The 18,894-nt window shown below is 43.1% G+C and overlaps 1 protein-coding gene across 2 annotated transcripts in view; it reads right to left on the bottom strand.

The window, feature by feature from the left end:
• Eya3 (EYA transcriptional coactivator and phosphatase 3) overlaps window positions 1–16,658 on the bottom strand; it is a 65,793-nt gene extending 49,135 nt beyond the window's left edge. The window contains exons 1-5 of one of the 2 annotated variants that reach the window (XM_051171728.1): window positions 16,594–16,658; window positions 13,202–13,245; window positions 9,714–9,793; window positions 6,368–6,434; window positions 3,314–3,450 (exon numbers count right to left, since the gene is read on the bottom strand). In XM_051171728.1, coding sequence (XP_051027685.1) covers window positions 3,314–3,450; window positions 6,368–6,434; window positions 9,714–9,793; window positions 13,202–13,245; window positions 16,594–16,626 — 361 coding nt within the window. In that variant the 5' untranslated portion in view covers window positions 16,627–16,658. The remainder of the gene's footprint in view (window positions 1–3,313; window positions 3,451–6,367; window positions 6,435–9,713; window positions 9,794–13,201; window positions 13,246–16,593) is intronic. The other variant, XM_051171730.1, reaches the window with a different exon arrangement.
• Between the last annotated feature and the right edge of the window lie 2,236 nt (window positions 16,659–18,894).

Raw genomic sequence — 18,894 nt, 5'->3', positions numbered from 1 at the left:
ATATCACTTGCTAGAACATACCAAAAGAATGGCCCATGGTAGACAACACCTTGGGGAACTGTGACAGAGGCCCCAGTCAAAAAAAAAAAAAAAAAAAAAAAAAGGCAGCAGGCCTTCTACTTCAGAGGCATCTTGTATGCGATTTTGTGCCTTCTATGTTAAGCATTTACATTCAATTTATAAGGTTTGTTTATTCATGTTGGATGTCATAACATACAATAGAACGCAATCTGGTCACTGCACTCTAACTCGACATGGCCTCTGCTTTGCTTTCCTGTTTTCCCAGACATAATCCATACTACATGGCAGGCAACTGTGGTTTAACTGCTCTGTCCTGAGAAAGCTCTGGGAAAGCGCTGCTCTGTTAACATTTAGTGTGCTTACTTACCTTCATTTGCAAGTTTTTCTGATATTCTTTTTCTAAACTCAAAAAGCCTTCCTTGGAGTATTGTTTTGTCTTATTTGTGTATAAAATGCACTGAAACTAAAGTAAGATTGTCTACAGCGTCAGACTGTAGTCCACCTCATTCTCTGAGGTCCTCAGAGCCTAGGACCAGCAGACAAGAGCTGCATGGGTTGCTTGAAAAGTCGACAATTACTTAAAGTCAACTCAAGTCAAAATAATCAACTGATTATTTTGTCTCTCATTTACTTACAGGATAATCTATGTAACATAAGCTTCTCTTGCCTCCAACTACAATAAACAGATTATGAACATTCATAAGAACCAGTTATTCTTTATAATAACATATGTTCTCAAAGTTCTCAGCAGAGCTCTAGTTACAGAATTTCCTTTTCTTTTCTTTCTTTCTTTCTTTTTCTTTTCTTTTTTTTTTTTTTTTTTTTTTTTTTTGATTTTTTTTTTCGAGACAGGGTCTGTGTAGCCTTAGCTGTCCTGGACTCGCTTTGTAGACCAGGCTGGGCTCGAACTCACAGCTATCCGCCTGCCTCTGCCTCCCGAGTGCTGGGATTAAAGGCGTGCGCCACCACGCTTTTTTTTTTTTTTTTAAAGTCCTACACACTAGAAGAGGGCATCAGATCCCAGTATAGATGGTTGTGAGCTACCATGTGGTTGTTGGGACTTGAACTCAGGGCCTCTTGAAGAACAGACAGAGCTCTTAACCACTGACCCACCTCTCCAGTCCCTGAATTTCTTCTTTTAGTATGAGGGATGTAGTGACTATAACGGGCACTGTAATAAAGGATGCACAGAGCACCTTGTGAGGTGTTTTATTACCTGAGTTTGGGGTTAAAAAACAAAACAAAGAAACAACCAAAAACCTTTGTCATTCAATAGCAAATAGGGTCAACTATTCAGTGTGCCATACAGCTTGGGCTTGATAATCATAAATTTCAATCAGAATGAGAGGAAGAAATATGAAAATAATTACTGTACAACTGTTTGCCTGTTATAACCCATCTGAGGAAAACTTGGCTTAATATATGTGATAATAAATAACCACAGTGCTGGAGAGATGGCTTAGCAGTTAAAGGCACTGGCTGCTCTTCTAGAGGTCCTGAGTTCAATTCTTTGCTCCTACATGAGGGCTCACAACTGTCTGTAACTGTAGTCCCATGGGACCCTATGCCCTCTTTTGGTATGCAGATATATATGCAGATAAAACACCCATAACACACACACACACAAAAAAAAAATACAAATAAAAACATATTTTTAAAAAATTTTTATAGCCGGGTGGTGGCAGCGCACACCTTTAATCACAGCACTTGGGAGCCAGAGGCAGGCGGATCACTGTGAGTTCGAGGCTAGCCTGGTCTACAAAGCGAGTCCAGGACAGCTAAGGCTACACAGAGAAACCCTGTCTCGAAAAACAAAACAAAACAAAAAATCCTGTCATGGATTATTACCACCTGAGAGCCATATAGGAGGATTTAGAATTAGAAGTCAGCCTGGCTATAAAACACTGTCACAAAAACCAAGAGAAAACAGTCCTTGGATGGAGGTAGAATGCTTGTGTTGTGTGCAAAAAGACAGCTCTCCAGCACATCAAAACAAGAAGCACACAACACCTTCAGTTCTTTTAGCATTTACCAAGAAGCCAAAGAATGCTCAGAAGCCTAAAAGTAAGACAGCTGTCCAGCAGTACACGACACTGGCCAAGTGACCCAACAGAAGCCAGAATCTAGGTAATAGTAGTGCTAGAAGATTAAAAAAAAAGAAAATTTAGCTTGTTTAAATGAATATTTTTCACTAGGAAATTTTTTTTTAGATTTATTTGTGTGCAGGAGTATTTTTATCTGCTCATGTATCTGCATGCCTGCACGGTGCCCAAGGAGGTTAGAAGAGGGCAGCTAAACCCTCTAAAACTAGAGTGACAGAAGCCAAGGACTGTGGGTGCTGGTGACTGAACCTGGGCCTCCCCCAAAACATAACTTTAATATATTAAATCAAATTAATTAATATTAAATAATTTTTAAAACCAGGGCTAAAAACAGAGGAGCAATACGGCATACTGTGCATATATATCAACTTATATATATATATGTAAAAAATTGCCATGGATATTAAATGTTCAAATAACCTTAAACTAACTTCCAGTAAATCATTTTGATTTACAGTTTATATTAAAGATAAATAAAACAAATGAAAACAACTCCCTGTAAATATGACCTCAGATAGCTTCCATTCTAAAAGCACTTTTGGGTCATCATAACATTTGATCCAGCTTAGGGAAGGAGTGGCAGGGTTAGCCAAAACAAACAAATAAACAACAAAGATAAACAACAAAACGAAAACCTACTGTGATTCTATCTGAATATTTAGACTACTTGGTTTTAGCAGAAATTGGTCACCTAAACATACACTTATTTTGTTTAGGTTAGCGTGCCACTATCTCAGTCAAGTCAATGGTAATTCCTCAGTTTCCCAAACAATGACTCTAAGCTTCCAGCTGGGTGTGGCGCACATCTGCGATCCTAGACGTAAGGAAGCTGAGGCAGGAGCACTGAGACTTCCAGGCTGGCACTGGCTACACAGCCAGGAGAGAGCCAGCAGGACCTAATGTAGCAACTGTCGGAGAGCCTAGTGTGACTGGGAGGGCCTGAGCTCAAATCGCAGCATCTGGGGGGACGACCAGAGTTTCAGAATAAAGGGCTTGAAGACAATCAAAGTTTGGTGAGTAATGAAATAGTTATGGAAAACTGCAAACACAACTTCCAGCACACACTTAGTGAGTGTGTAAAGGGCAATCAATGTACCTTCCTCTTGAGCCATGCTTGCTTTCTGAGGATGGACACAAGTTTCCGGTTAACGAGAACATGCTTAAGAACTGCTCACATCAGGGCAGCTTACCGAAAGGAGGTAGTCCGTAGGTTTGAGTTGCCTGAGGGTAGACAGCGTAGGGCTGAGACTGCTGCAGCGTCTGGTACTGAGTCTGCCCAGGGTAAGCAGTTTCCGAAACAGGAACTGAGAGGATATGTGCGTAAGGTCTAGGAAAATCAAGATGAAAACTTCCATATGTGGCTCATTTTAGTAAATGAAAATGGGCAAAGCAGTTCATATCATTAAAGCAAAGAATCCAGGAATGAGACAAGCATCTTTCAACGGTATTCTGAGACAGGGTCTCTCTGTGTAGCCTTGGCTGTCCTGAGCTCACTTTGTAGACCAGGCTGGCCTTGAACTCACAGCGATCCGCCTGCCTCTGCCTCTCTGAATGCTGGGATTACAGGCGTGCAGCATCACACCCAGCTAAAATAACTTTTATTATGGCCAGAAAACACATGTTTTGTGCGGTTCAGGTTCTATTATCAATCTTTCCAAGGAGTAATTTTATAGAAAATCAAATAGTTTCAAACATCTTCCAAAGTTCTAGCTATTGCCCTACAAATAACGGTGTTACAGGCAAATCCCTAAATGAGATACAAGGATTCCTTATTTATGCCCTCTGTTTGGGTACTAACTAAACTCTGGGCTGGGGACATAGTTGGCAAGAGCACTTGCATTTCATTCTTAGCACCACATAAACCAGGCACTGTGGTGCAAGTCTGTTACCGCAGGACTTGGGGGGACAGGAGGATCAGGAGTTCAAGGCCATTGTTCAACACAGAGTGAATTCAGTCGTCCATAACTATGTAGTGAGTCTGAGGCCAGCTTGGGCTACTTAAGATTCCGTCTCAGAAAACAAAACAAAAGCAACACATTAGAACAATGGGAGAATCTTTGTGAGTTCAAAGCCAGCCTGGTCCTCAGAGTGAGGACAGTCAGGGCTACACAGAGAAGCTCTGTCTCAAGAAAACAGAAAGCCAGGGAATAGAGGTGTCCTCCAATATCCTCATCTCATCTGTGAGGCAGGAGCCATCTCGGCTAACAGACCATGGAAGTCACTTTAAGCTTTAGCACACTGCAGCTGGTTGGTGGCAGCCACACCAGGGAGCGCCAGGGACACCTTCACCCTGGCTGCTGACTTGGTAGTCTACCCACTCTACTATACCCTATGCATAACTTCTACTTATTTCATTTGGCATATTACATTGCATGAATCCGTGCTATTATGTATCATAAAAGTCTTAATAAATATGGGGTGGAAGGGTTAGGTCTAAACAAAGGAAAAGACACCCCCCCCAAAGCAACCCCCCCCACAAAAGCCACCTGTGGAAGAAGCAGACCATAAGGGAAGGCTGGGAGGAAGGAGCACGTGGACCCATCAGGGAAGCTATAGAGATAGACAGTGCTCCGGGAGGGGGTGAAGCACAGGCACGCAGGAAGGAGAGGGAGGCTTCAGGACCCACGAGAAAGACTTGTACACGTCCTAAGAGAGGCACACTGAGAAAGAAAGGCGCATGCAAAAAGAAGAAAGACAGAAGCATGGCCTCACGTGCCAGGCTAGGGTTCAGACAGACCCAAACAACACTCCCATCACAGAATGGCAAGAGCAGAGCTGGCCTTTCATAAAGGTTAATGTCACGCTGCTTTCTAAAGTGGATTAGAAGGCCGGAAAAGGAAAAGGAGGTCCGGTTAAACAGGGATTTTAAGGCAATGTTTCAGTACGTGGTGAGGCGGTGAAAAGGCAGGCAAAAGGCACCTGAATAAAGTGTCTGGATGTAGCACCTGTGCGAATGTTAGGGATGAATTTGGTGTATATAACACTCTCATGTTCTAACAGACTCTCGGAGACTTTATTAGCCAGATCCAAGCCTGGAAAATAATTTAAACAGGTGCTACTCAAGTCACATGAAATTACTTTGAAAGAGCAGTGCCTCAAAACAGTCAATTTCCAGGTAGTGCAAAGAGCACAGTCTCCTCTCCCACGCCTTTACAGACCACCACCAGGGCACAGTCAGAAGGCTTCACAGATGCAGTGAGGGGATATGTCACCTCACGCTTTAGTCTTCCAAACTAAGTAACGCGGTACTAGTAGGACAGCAGAGAGCTTGCAGGGCTGACATGTATTCTACATGTGGTGTCTAATCTAGGTGTGCCCAGTCTGTGGCCGGCAGGCTGAATTCACCCCAAAGGAGCTCTGAATGAGGCCTAGTACGTTTGTAGATGACAATGTAATGTCACATGTCCAAAGCGTGAACACTCCTGGGGCATGTAAAATCTCCCCGTAACGCTTCATAAAGACAGTGTCACTCTCTCCCCAGAAGGGAACAACGGGCCCAAGAAGACATTAACGTTAACATCAGAATGTGGGAAACCTTAGTTTATTTATTTATTTTAACTTTAGTTTATTTAACTAAAGGCTTAAGTAAATGGTACAACAAGGGGGAAAAAATCGCATTTTCCTTTCATAATAGCCTCACAGGAGTCTCTCGCCTCTGCTATCAATTTCTTCCTGAATCTGCATTTGCAAGTGCTAAGAACACGCTGGTTTAGTGAGTGCAGGTTGTGTCTGTGCATGGATATATGTCCACCCTCCATTAATAAAACTGCAACTTGGTATAAACACTGTTCTGCACGCTATTCAACTTACAAATGACTAACCTAGTCGGTCATAAGCACTGACCTTACACTGTGAAGGCCTAAGATGGATCTCTTTGTAACTTCAACCCGTTCCACCCGTCTCCCTTCAAGCCCAGCTGTTTGTGGTTGCCAATCTGGAGCAATGGTGAGCTTTTTTTTTTTTTTTTTTTTCTGACCCATATGTCAATGTAGAGAAAAGAAATGATCAGACCGCTAACATGCTTTTGGGAAGTACCCTACATGCTGAGTGCCTACTCAATTAGAGTCAGTTCCAATGTAACAGTAATCTATTCCAGCAACCACCCGAGTTTTAAAAGGATGTTAGTGTATATTTAGATGTAATAAAAATTGGAGTAAAGGCAGAGAACAAGGGAGGTGAGAAAAGTGAAATATTAAATTTGTAATGAGCCTAGAGAGAAGTTTGGAAATAATTATTCAACTTACTTTGCAGAATACATTTGTGAGGTATAATCACTGGATGAGCGAGGGATGTAATCGGTGCATGTCATAACTGAAAGAAAGATATTGTCAGGTAAAAAAGTTAGAACATTTAAAAAATTAAATGGAAAACTTACGTATCTTACTATATAGTCTTTCAAAGTGAGTAACACACAGACTAGATGCCAAGAAGTTTCAAAGACTGTGTAGCAGACAACACTATTCTGTGTTTACAGACTTGTTTGTAGAGTTTACTAGGCAGTAACAGAAGCAAGACAGGATGGAGGGGGTGGATAGACACAGAAAAGATCTGAAGATAAACCGACTAATCCACTTTGCCGTCACTGACCTCAACTCTCTATGAAGCTGACCCCCTAGGCTCTCAGCCATGCTCAGGAAAGCAAACCCATATCTAAGAAATCAGATGATGCTTCTCTGACGTCTCTAAACCCTGAGTGCGTACTCTAGTGTCAGTGGGAAGCCCGGGGCTGACTTGAGACACAGGTTTGGTGTAGGTGCCCAATCTCACTTGGAAACCATTGCTATTGCTCTGCAGATTCCCCAGGAGCACAGACAGGAGCAGGCTCTGTACTGTCACCGTCCGCTTTACAGTAACGGCTGTAAGCCAAGCAGATGCTTCGAGAGCCATGTAACAGAGCACTTTTCCACCTGGTGTCCTCGTGCCCTCCGTCGTTTACCTGGAAAGGCTGCTACGAAAGCTTGGCCCTCGTGGCCACAACTGGGATAAATGGCACAGGTGCTGAAGGCCACTCATCAGCTCCGCTTCAGTTCGCTATACACAGAGCTGCACCGTAAGTGCGTGGACCACACTCCTGGACTGTTCAGACCTCCTTCAACATCACAAGAGGAGATGCTCTGCTGCCCAGAGGGAATGAAGACAGGCGTCTCCCCGCTGCCTGTCAGGCTCCCTGGAGAGTAACTCACACAGAGAGGAACCGTCAGGAGAACATGAGGGGCCAATTCACACCCAAGAGAAAGACAAGCTAGCACCTGTGAGTTTATTACAAAGAGCTTGTCTGATGCCATTGTCTGAGGTCTTGAAAAGAATACTAAAAGCTTTAAGATCTCTTATATGCAGATTGACAGAAATTAAAGTGATCTCAATTAGATGTGAACTTCTTATCCATCAGGGAACATGAGGGGTAGGGTCATTCAAATTCTGCAAGATGGTTTCCTCTCCATTGACAGGCACTCAAACCTTTATCTACCTCTCCTCCAACGACAGGCTAAACCTGGAGTTTGGCAGTATCTGGAAACAGTGACGGATCACAAAGGCAGGGGTTTAAAAAGTAGTATATTGTCCTGCAGTAGAGTGACAGCAGTGAGCATGAGGCAGAGTGGAGGTACGATCAGCACCGTATCCACATCAGCTCAGGTGTATGGAACAGGGAAGACAGGATGACTTCCGGACAGGATGGGCATGTTTGGGAGAAGATCTGGTTAGTTAAAAGAAACAAAAGCTTCTTACATATTTCATATGACTTTGCTTTCAGACACTAACTAGAGCCAGGAGTGGTGGCTCATGCCTGTTATCCCAGCACTCAGGAGGCAGAGGCAGGCGGATCTCTGTGAGTTCAAGGCTAGCCTGGTCTACAAAGTGAGTCCAGGGACAGCCAGGGCTATGTAGAGAAACCCTGTCTCAACAAACAAACAAACTCAGATACTAACTAGACATTTCAAACAGGCAGTTGGATACACAAATAAAATAAGAGAAATCACACTGGAAATAAAAATGTGGGATTTGGGCATGATGCTCCTTGCTTTTAATCCCGGAACTCAGGAGGCAGAGGCAGGAGCAACTCTGTGAGTTCAAGACCAGCTTGGTCTAACAAGTTCTAGGCCTGCTAGGGCTACGTAGAGAAGCCCTGTTTTTAAATAATTAGTTGGTTAATTAATTTGGGATTTAGTTACTAGCATGTGACATTTAGAATAACGTAATACGATGTATGGAAGGATCACCAAAGAGGATGTCAGCCTAGAAGCCAAACCAGAAGCCTCCAACATTCAAGTACAGCTGGAGAGGGGTCACTAAGGAAGAAAAGTGAGAGGAGACATGTTGGGAGGGAGACTGTGAGGAGAAAGAAACATCTATGAGAATTGGCAGTATGGCAGCAACTGAGGACCGGGAGAGCAGTTTCACGAGGAGCGACACAGGAGAAGCTAAGTCAACCAGCTGAAGAGGAAAGCAAGCGAAGGCAATTCTCTTCAGAGACTCTGACGTGTCATAGAGCACAGAGGAAATCTGTAGATCATAAAGATGTGGAGCAAAGAGAGCTTTTGCTGCCTTCTACAGACGGCAGATAGCAGAGCACATCTCTTTATGACAAGAAGAATTAAGAAGAATGTGTTGAAGCCGGGCATGATGGCGCACACCTTTGCTCTCAGCACTTGGGAGGCAGAGGCAGGCGGATCGCTGTGAGTTCGAGGCCAGCCTGGTCTACAGAGCAAGTCCAGGACAGCCAGGGCTACACAGAGAAACCTGTCTCGAAAAACAAGCAAACAACAAACCAGAATGTTTGAGTACAGGAGTGCAGGAGTGGAGGGGAGGTAATCATCACACCAAGTCTTGGGGACGACCGGCGAGGGGAGAGAACGCAAACAAAACGACTTACATTTGACAAGACAAGAATACCCTTCTGTTCTCACAAGGAGGAAAGCAAGACAGTATGGGCACAGACACGAGGGCTGGAGATCAACGGTGTACTGAGGGAGCTGCTTGTGTGGAGCGTTTATTTGCGAAGACAACGGTTAAGCATGAGGAAAGGTGCTCTGAGAGATGTGAACTAAAAGGAAAAGCTCACCAGAGACGAGCAGACTTCCCCAACAGCCTGAGCTCTCACCCAGAGCACTGTTAGGACTAGGGGCTACCCAGCTAAGTACTGCTCCCCGGTGCTGCTCAGTTATCTGTACACACTTACCACAAGAGGGAGAGCTGAGTGAAATCAGGGCTGAGGTTTAGGATGAAGAAAGCAGAAGGAGCTTTCAAGATCGATAGGATTGCTCGGTTTTAAGTTTCGCTTTAATCCCTGAGGGACAGTCAGGCACTAGCCCCACTAGCCTTTTTTGATTTTCAGTAAAATGCTACTACTTTTAGAAGCTCAACTTCCAACCAAAAATAAAATCACTGACTCCTTGGATGAGCCGATCCATGAGACATGTACTCAGCTGGTATGTCAATGATGCTTATTACAGTACACACATGAACAAGGGGTGAGGGCCTTCCAGCTGTGTTCCGGAAAGCCCAGATGCCGCGTAAGACCCAAATATACAAGAAGAACATCGCTTGCTGACAGGCACACCACATCCCCCGGGCGTAAAATATGGTACTTACTTTCCTCTGACATGCTAAGATTTGATGCAAGGCTGGATGTCTCAGGCTTCTGCTCGCTGACATCTGGGTTGTTTACTTGACTAGGAGAACCAAAGTGAACATCCGTTAGCTCTGCACGAGTTCCTATAACTGTGAACAAGAAGCTCAGCCCATCTCCTCCTAGGCTATCCCAGTAAGAAGCAGAGCTAGACGAGCTCCTAGTCTTAGTTTTTAGCAAGCACGCTGAACGAAGGAGAGCTAGAACCTTCAACTCACTGTTCTCTGATATCGTTCACTCAGGCAGCCCTGAGCTCGGGAGGCAGAGGCAGGCGGATCACTGTGAGTGTGAGGCCAGCCTGATTTACAAAGTCAGTCCAGGACAGCCAGGGCTACACAGAGAAACCCTGTTGGGGGATGGGGGGGGAACAACTCTGAACAGCCAGGCATGGTAGTCCCAGCACTCGGGAGGCAGAGGTAAGAGGATTTCTGTGAGTTCAAGACCAGCCTGGTCTATAAAGCGAGTCCAGGACAGCCAGGGCTGTTACACAGAGAAACCCTGTCCCAAAACCAAACAAACAAACAAACAAAGCCAACAACCCTGAATATCTAACACAGTGCTGTTGCTTTTCAAATATGATAAACCAAGCTAGGTAACAAACCCACCGCCTCACATGCTTATTTCTTGTGGTAAACGTGTCTGAAATCTATTCTTCTGGTGATTTAGAAAGCTACAGTACTGACTTCCACGCCATTCTGTGTATCCGTTACTTCGGTTCAGAACATAACAAACTAAGCAGGGAGGTGCCTAACTAGACAGCGTGGGTCATCATCAGCTACAAATCATAATTTGAAGATGTTTTTTAAAGATGAGATATGCTTGTTCCCAAGGAGGAGTTCTGAACCTTTAAAACCGGTCCATTTGCCAGGGGTGTGGTAGTGTGCACCTCTAATCCCAGCAGAGGCAGGCGGATCACTGTAAGTTCAAGGCCAGCCTGGTCTACAAAGTGAGTGCAGGACAGCCAAGGCTACACAGAGAAACCCTGTCTCAAAAAACCAAACCAAACCAAACAAAACAAAAAATAAACAAACAAAATAGACAAGTCAAGACACAGCAAGCACACAGTAACCACAGCTATTCTATTTCCTGTTTTCAGACATGTACCACATTTATGTTGCCTGCTTTACTCTTTCTCCCCTAGGTAGAGGCGAAGGTTACTTATGTGCCAGAGGCTCTACGTCTGAGGATAAAAATGTCTAATCGGAGGTAAAAGTAGTTTCTATACAGCAATATTTAGAGCTCTCATATGACCTCTGAAGCTAACCTCTAATATATTAGCCAGGCACTGTGGTGCATGCCTGTAATCCCAGCACTCAGGGAGGCAGAGGCAGGCAGATCTCTGTAAGTGCCAGGCCAGCCTGATGGTCTACAGAGGGAGTTCCAGGATAACCGGGGCTACACAGAGAAACTCTTCCTCAAAAAACAAACAAACAAAACAACAAAAAGAAAATTCTGATGCATGCTATAGTGACACACCTTGAGAACATTATTGCTAAATTTTAAAAAGACCATATATGTAGTATGTCTTTTTTGACTATATACATAACTGTATAGTCCTTTACACGAAGGTGTTAGAATAGTCAATCCGACAGACTGATCTCACAAAAACAGAAAGTAGACCAGATGATTTTAGCAGGTATGAAGTCTCACTGTGGAAGACAATACAAGTTTATCTCCTCTGTCTCCTCCTCTGTTGGAGGAGTCGACAGAGCACAGGCTCACGTACACACAGCTGCTCAGTGGTACTTTTAAGGATGTTTTAAGGCTGTGGGATCCAGGTCAGTGATAGAGCTCCTCCTAGCACACACAAGGCCCTGGATTCAATCCCCCTAGTATGGAAGGTCGAAGGCTGGGCATAGTGGTTCAAGTCTTTAACTTCCAGTGGTCAAAAAGCTAAGGGTCATAAGTTAAAGGCCAGCATGGCCCACACAGTAAGACTCTGTCAAAGAAAAAGGGAGTAAGTTGCAAATTTTATGTTAAGGATCTTAGCAATAGATTTAAAACTTAGCAAAGAAGAAAACAAGGACCACAGAAAAGACAGTTAACAGGTTCTTTAGCACAGGAGAACTGACTTCCCAGGAAAAGGAAACAAAGTATCCACTAGGCATTTGGTGAGAAGCAACATGCCTCTTTTTTAATGTCTCAAACTTGTCTTTGATTAGGTAGCAAGTTCCTTAGCTGAGTGAATAAAAATAGTGGGAAGTGAAGAGAAAAGGAAGAGGACTGGAGGCAAAGACGAAAAGGAAGAAGAATTAAGAAGATTTTAGACACCAGGAAATCAGACACACCTATGTGTCTGCTGGAGATGTAACCCTGAGTGGAAGCTAAAATGAGCCAGTACAATTAGTGCTATTCTCGGGAGGCAGAGGCAGGCGGATCGCTGTGAGTTCAAGGCCAGCCTGGTCTACAAAGTGAGTCCAGGATGGCCAAGTCTACACAGAGAAACCCTGTCTCGAAAAACCAAAACAAAAAACAAAAAACAACAACAAAAAAACAATTAGTGCTATTCTATTACAGAGTTATGGTGACAGGGATCTGGGTTTAAGCAAAGCTGTGGCTGGCTGGCAGGTAGACTGGAGACATGCATACAATAGGTGCACCATTGGGTTCATGCAAGGACATACATTTGCTGGTGAGCATACCATTGGAAAATGAAAAAAGCTAACACTTCCAAGGAACTGACTATCGTAGTAGCTCTTTTAACTTAACCAGCATTAAGAGAGAAACGGAAATCCTTTTTGAGAGAAAGGTCAGTGCGTGATAAATAAAATATGCTAAAACTTTAAACTGAAAGAACGGGCAGCGTGGCAGCTCCAGGGGAAAGGATCTGGGATGCTTTACGTGGTGGTAAAAACAGCGTTCTTGGCACTCATGAGTTGGCAATGATAGGAACTGGCTCAGGTGGCTAGTGGACAACCGGAAGGAGGTAAAACTCTGGAAAAATGGCAATCATGATGGTGTAGGAGACAAAACATGAGATGTGGGAAAACCCAGCTCCTTTCTAAAGGAGTGGGACAAACATCTAGGGCATTGCATACTCAACTCATAATTAATGCCAAATTCTTTGTGTTTTCCTTATTTCAATTTGACTGAAGAATATATCATTTTTTCATTTTCAAGTTTCTCCATAAATGCCTGATATATAAAATGAACCCAGCACATTTTTCTAATAAGGAAGGCGTAACAACAACAAAAGATCTGCGTGTACATTAGAGAAGGGGTTGCGTGGTTGCTGAGACAGGGTCTTGCTATGTTGTCCAAACTAGTCTCTGGCTTGGAGTTTAATCAATCGTATTTTAAAGAGAAATTTCACTCTGAAACCAAGTAATTTCTAAATGTAAAGGTGACGGTAAGAACCAGAGGCAGTGGTCAACACGAAGGGAGCCCTGCACTAGTCAGCAAGTGGTAAGCTAAAACACATGATGAAGAAGCAGCCCAGTTCCACGGATACCTTAAAGTTTGTTCTCCTGGTTCCTGCATCTTGGCTTTTTTCACCTGCAAAGATCAGCACATGAAAAAAATCAGTAATCTGACTCTGAAACCCCAGTTGTTCGAACACAGCTGTCTCTCAGTGTCTCAGGGAGGCCGGCTCCAGAAACCCTGACACCCAAATCTGTACAATCAAATCCTTTATATCAGCACACACAGTTCTCATGTACTTAAGCCATCTCTAAACTACTTACAATTCTAATACAATATAAATGCTATGTGAATAGTTGTAATGCTGCATTATTTAGGAAATGAGAATATCTACACAAAATGTGTACTAAAAACTATTTTTTGCCCGTTATGTTTACCCTCAGTTGGTTGAATTCACAGACTAACACCTGGTAGAAATGGTTGACTGTATATTAACCAAAATGTTAATGTTTCATTTTGTTTTGATTAGACCTAAAGTAAATGTCATTACACAAAAAATGTGACACTTTTATGTGGTAATAGTTACTTACAATAAGATGACCAAGAAGTTGAAGAACTCCTAAGTGACATGCAGACTCTGACAAAGACTCTAACCCCATTATAAAACTGGGGGAAAGAGATGTAGACCAAGTAATAAGGAAAACAGTGTTTTGAATAGAAACTGTTTTAAATAAGAAAAATTCAACTGCAGTTTACTGTCTGCCATAATTCTTATTTTGTCTTGTTTTGTTTTGTTTGGGTTTTTGAGACAGGGTTTGTAAACCAGGCTGGCCTCAAATTCAGATATCTGCCTGCCTCTGCCTCCTGAGTGCTGGGATTAAAGGTGAGCATCAGCACACCCGGCTGTTTGTTTTTGTTGTTGTTTGAAACAGAGTTTCTTTGTGTAGCCCTGGCTGTCCTGGAACTCACTTTGTAGGCCAGGCTGCCCTTGAATTCACAGAGATATGCCTGCCTCTGCCTCCCCGAGTGCTGGGATTATAGGCATGTCCCAGCCTCTGCCTCCCCGAGTGCTGGGATTACAGGCATGTCCCAGCTGCCTGCCATAATTTTACAAGAGAAAAATTTTCAGCTCTTGTTTACCCACCAGTTAGCAGTTAAATAGTTAAATAGTACCCTATGATTTTAACTCAATTGAGAACCCCAGTGTGGTGGCTTAGCACTGTAGGAGAACAGAGGTCTTGGCCTACATAGAGAGTTCCAAGGACAGCCAAGGATATAAACAGCCTGTCTAAAAACAAACAAAAAACATTTGAAAATGATTAGTCTAAGATGAAACCTGATAAATGGAATAATTTAGTTAGATAAATGGGAGGAATTTGTATGAGAGTCGGGGAAAGCTAATTTGTACCGAAAAAAAAAAAATCAGGCATAAAAAGGGTTCAATGATAATAAAGAACATGAAATTCAATGTTTTGAAAATTCACTGTGCCCAGGAGTAGCAAGACACAGAGCTGCGACAGTGAAGAGCAGCCTAGTCCACCCTCAAGGATTGGATTAGGGAGCTCCAGTCTATCTTGAGGGTACCAGGGAGCCTTTGAGCATTTGCGAGATAGCAGAATCCACTCTGACTTTGAGAAAGGCCATTCTGACAAGAACAAAGATAGAAAACGGAGAAGAGGGAAACAACATTCAATGTGAAAAGCACAAAGAGGCTACTGGATCAGCACAGCAGGAGAGGATGGCGTACATGAATTTCAGGGTAGACTAAGGAGCACAGCTGGGGGGGCTGCTTTAGGACATACTCCCCTACTGTACACTGTGCATGACCATTTCTAAACTGTGGGCTCATTTCAGGGATTTGATGGGGACAAGATGCTACACCCAATTACATGAGACACAAACACACACACACACACACACACACACACACACACACACACACACACACAGAGTATATACTGATTCCTGTTTTCTACTCACCAGAAATCTACTTTAGGGAATGCCCCATCTATTTAAAGCACTTTTTGTCCCTTAAAACACATGGGGGCATAAAGCTAGCATTCTTTATTCATAGTGTAACATGGCAAAACAGGAAATAAAGTGGTAGACCTTCTTTTATTTTTTGGAAAAACAGGTACATCTGGCAAGTAATACTAGCAGGCCACATTTAGCTAACAGTGAGAGGGAACCACCAAATTACAAATAGCCTCGCAATGTTACCAGGAACAACCTTACAAATGCAGCAATCCTCTACAGAAAGAGGACCCGTTCCCTCTGACCCTGTCAGCCTCTGTTTGATGAGAAGAAAATGAAATACCCAAAGGCTAGCTCAGAGATAAAGCACTTGCTTAGCGCGAGCAAGACCCTGGGTTCAATCTTTAGTACCAGACACAAGAAAACAAAATCGAGTAAGAAAACAACTAACACACACAGAAAGAAAGAAAGAAAGAAAGAAAGAAAGAAAGGAAGAGAGAGAAAGAAAATGAGAAGAGGGCTCACTGCAACTTAGAGAGTGAGCATCCCTGAAGCAATGATGTTATTCTCTGGTGCTTTGAAGAGTTTGTGTCAATTTTCTAGTACCGTGTAGCCTTTGAGCCATGCATATTCTAAGAGTTTAAACTGCCACCATCACTGTGGAACATCATGTTCTTTTCTAAGGCCTTCAGTTTTAGGATGCTGCTGACGAGCTGACACTAAAGCGAGCTGACACTAAAGCAGCGCGGGCCTGTAGTTTCCACGCCCACGCCTTCATCCCTCCCTGACGTCACTGTTGAATTAACAGTAACATGTACACAGCACACTTCTTTGTAGCTGTTTCAAACCCCTCTCATTCACTGGGACTTTTCAGAGATAATCACAAGTGGTCTGATAGTTGTGTTTCTAAGTCTCAGGTCAACTGGACAGTCGATTGTGGTAGCACATGGCTGTACCCTGAGCACCCAGAGGCAAAGGCAGGAGGATTGCCTGTTGTTTAAGGCCAACCTAGACACAAACAGGGATTTTATCTCAAAGAAATAAAGTTGGTTCATGATGTAAAACTTCTGAGTCTGGAAGGTCAGAACTCACTTAAAATCCCATAGGCTGAAAAGGTGGCACACTCCTGTAATCTCAGCACTCAGGAGGCTTGAGGCAGGGGGCTGGCTCATGAGTGTCAAGCCAGTCTCTGCTCCTCAGTGAACCCCTGCCATGTTTGAGTTTAAAACCAAGCAACACGCCAGACAAGGAAGTGCACATCTGTGACTCTGACCTGGGAGGGGAGGTAAGAGGAGCACACGCTTGAGGACACCGGAGGATGCATACAGCAAGACTCCATCTCAAGAACAAAACAAAAGAGCACACAACATTGCTCTCTCAGAGAGAAACTGCTAAGCAATCTATTCTTTAGTCCCACTTCTAACTTGGATTCTGTAAATATAATTGAGTAATGTTCAAAACCTCTTCAAATGAGCTTTTCTACAGCCAGCCTGAAGTGGAGGCACTCACCGGTTGCTCTGGTAGGTCTTGCTCTTCCTCCATGAGGGGCACGGTCTCCCTATACACTCAGGTGGCTGGGTTGCAGGGCTCTGCAGTCTTCACAAACTGCTCGTACAAAGAGAGGAGTGCACAGCTTTAAGTACCTGTCAAGTGTTATCATCGGGGCCATCAGAGAATAACTTTTTAATATTTTGCTACTCAAGCTTTCTACGTTAGTTCCAATCTCAAAATCTCAACCTTGCACGTGGCTTTTCAACACTGACACACTGTTCCAAGTCACGAGAGCTGTACGCAATGACTCCTGTAGGACTCTGCAAAAGCCAGCACGTGGCGCCACTGCTGCTGGTTACTATAGTGCCTAATGCATTGCACACTTACAATGACAGCCATGTGCAGATAATAAAACAATTTTTTAAGGATTAGGGTTACATTTAAAATGACACAGACAGGCCTATCAGTAAGTTATGATACCATCTAACCTGCTTTAATGTGGGACATTTACATAACTGTTAACACAGACACACAGAACTGCTTTAAATAGGACAAACTGGGAAATCAATTAAATACATCACAATCAACTATCTGTCTATATATGTAATCAATTTAAATGAAAATCTAATTCTTCTGGATCTCCATAAGCCAAATAAACAGTAAAGTGAAACCTTAAATACGAGAATTAAGGGAAAATAATTATGTAAAGCTAGGATCCAATTTAATCTGAAATAATGAACTTCCACTAACTATACTAGGTATTTATTTAAATAAATCTTTACTTTTCAAACCCTGTTCCTCTGGTCCTAATTTTTAAACAAAAGAAAGAAAAGAACCACCTTCTTTGACCTGCTAACAGGAGATATATCATAAAAAACAAAATACTCAACTGAGGTTAGCTCTTTGCCAGAGAGATGCTCTGAAGTCTCACCTGTGACCTCTCTTACCTACTGACCATGGAACCCAACTTAACATACAGACAACAGAAGTTAAGATTCATGCTGCAGCAATAATGAAACAAACAACAGAATCAGGGGGACCAAAGCCTTCATTTCTGCTTGTGTGGCTCTCTTTTGTACAATAGTTTTTAGAGCCACATGTAAGAACAGGAAAAGGACAGAAAACAAGTTTAAAAAATACAAGCAGATGTCAGGCGTGGTGGCACAAGCCTATAATCTCAGCACTCAAGGAGGCATAGGCAAGCAAATCTCTGCAAATTCCAGGCCAGCCTAGTGTTCAAAGTGAGTCCATGACAGCCAAGGCCACCCAGAGAAACCCTGTCTCAAAAACCAAAAAACATGAGCGTGGTGGCTCATGACTTTAATCCCAGCGCTTGGGAGGCAGAGGCAGGCGGATCTCTGTGAGTTCAAGGCCAGCCTGGTCTACAAAGCAAGTCCAGGGCAGTCAAGGCTAACATAGAGAGACCCTGTCTGGAAAAAACAAAACAAAAACAAAAAACAAACAAACAAGCGACAACCACGAAAGCCAAGCAGAGGAAATTTTCAACAATTACATGATACAGCTTTACTCCTTCCCTTACTCTGGAATGTCAAAAGAAAAACAGCTTAAAAGTCAGAAGTCTTTGGTGCCTCAAGAGCTGTGTTCTGACTACATGAGGCAGAGAACCTGCGCTGCAGAATGACAGAACGCAAAGTGAAAGCTCACGGCCACGACCTTCCCTAGACTTGTGTCGCTCAGCAAAGAGGAGCATAAGCTACGTGACCACCAACCTGACTGGTTAACTGTAAAACACAAACACTACTTTATCTTACCAGTTTATGATTGCCTTAAATTAAAATCTCTTTATGTCACTATGCAAAGGGACATTAGTAAATAAATGATTTCAACCCGGAAGAACAAACAAAACAGGATCAAACTATTAAAGAAGCAGGATGCCTTCACCCTTCACTTGTTGAAACTGTGAGTCTCGCCTACATAGAGCGTGGTCAAGGGTCTGTAAATGTAAAAACTGCACTCCGAAGTTTTAAAAGAATGTGTTCTTAGCAAAGAGGGGCAGAATCTCCTCCCTGAGGCAGGGTTAAAATCCACATTGGGACAGAGGAAGAAAAGGACAATTCTTAAAAAACGATGGGCAGGAACTTTTTCTTATCATTATTTTTGGTTTTTAGAAACAAGGTTCCTGTGTTAGCCTTGGCTGTCCTCGAACTCACAGTGATCCACCTGCCTCTGCCTCCCGAGTGCTGGGATTAAAGGCGTGGGCCATGACGCTCGGCACAGGAATGTTTTTTAATTTTGTTTTTAAACACAAAATTAATTTATTTTAAAAATCTGAACATTAAAAGAGAACACTAAAATTTT

This window comes from Acomys russatus, chromosome 29 (genome assembly GCF_903995435.1).
Source record: "Acomys russatus chromosome 29, mAcoRus1.1, whole genome shotgun sequence".
NCBI lineage: Eukaryota > Metazoa > Chordata > Mammalia > Rodentia > Muridae > Acomys > Acomys russatus.
The sequence above is the reverse complement of the archived record's forward strand: the minus strand, read 5'-3'. Positions and strand labels throughout refer to the sequence as shown.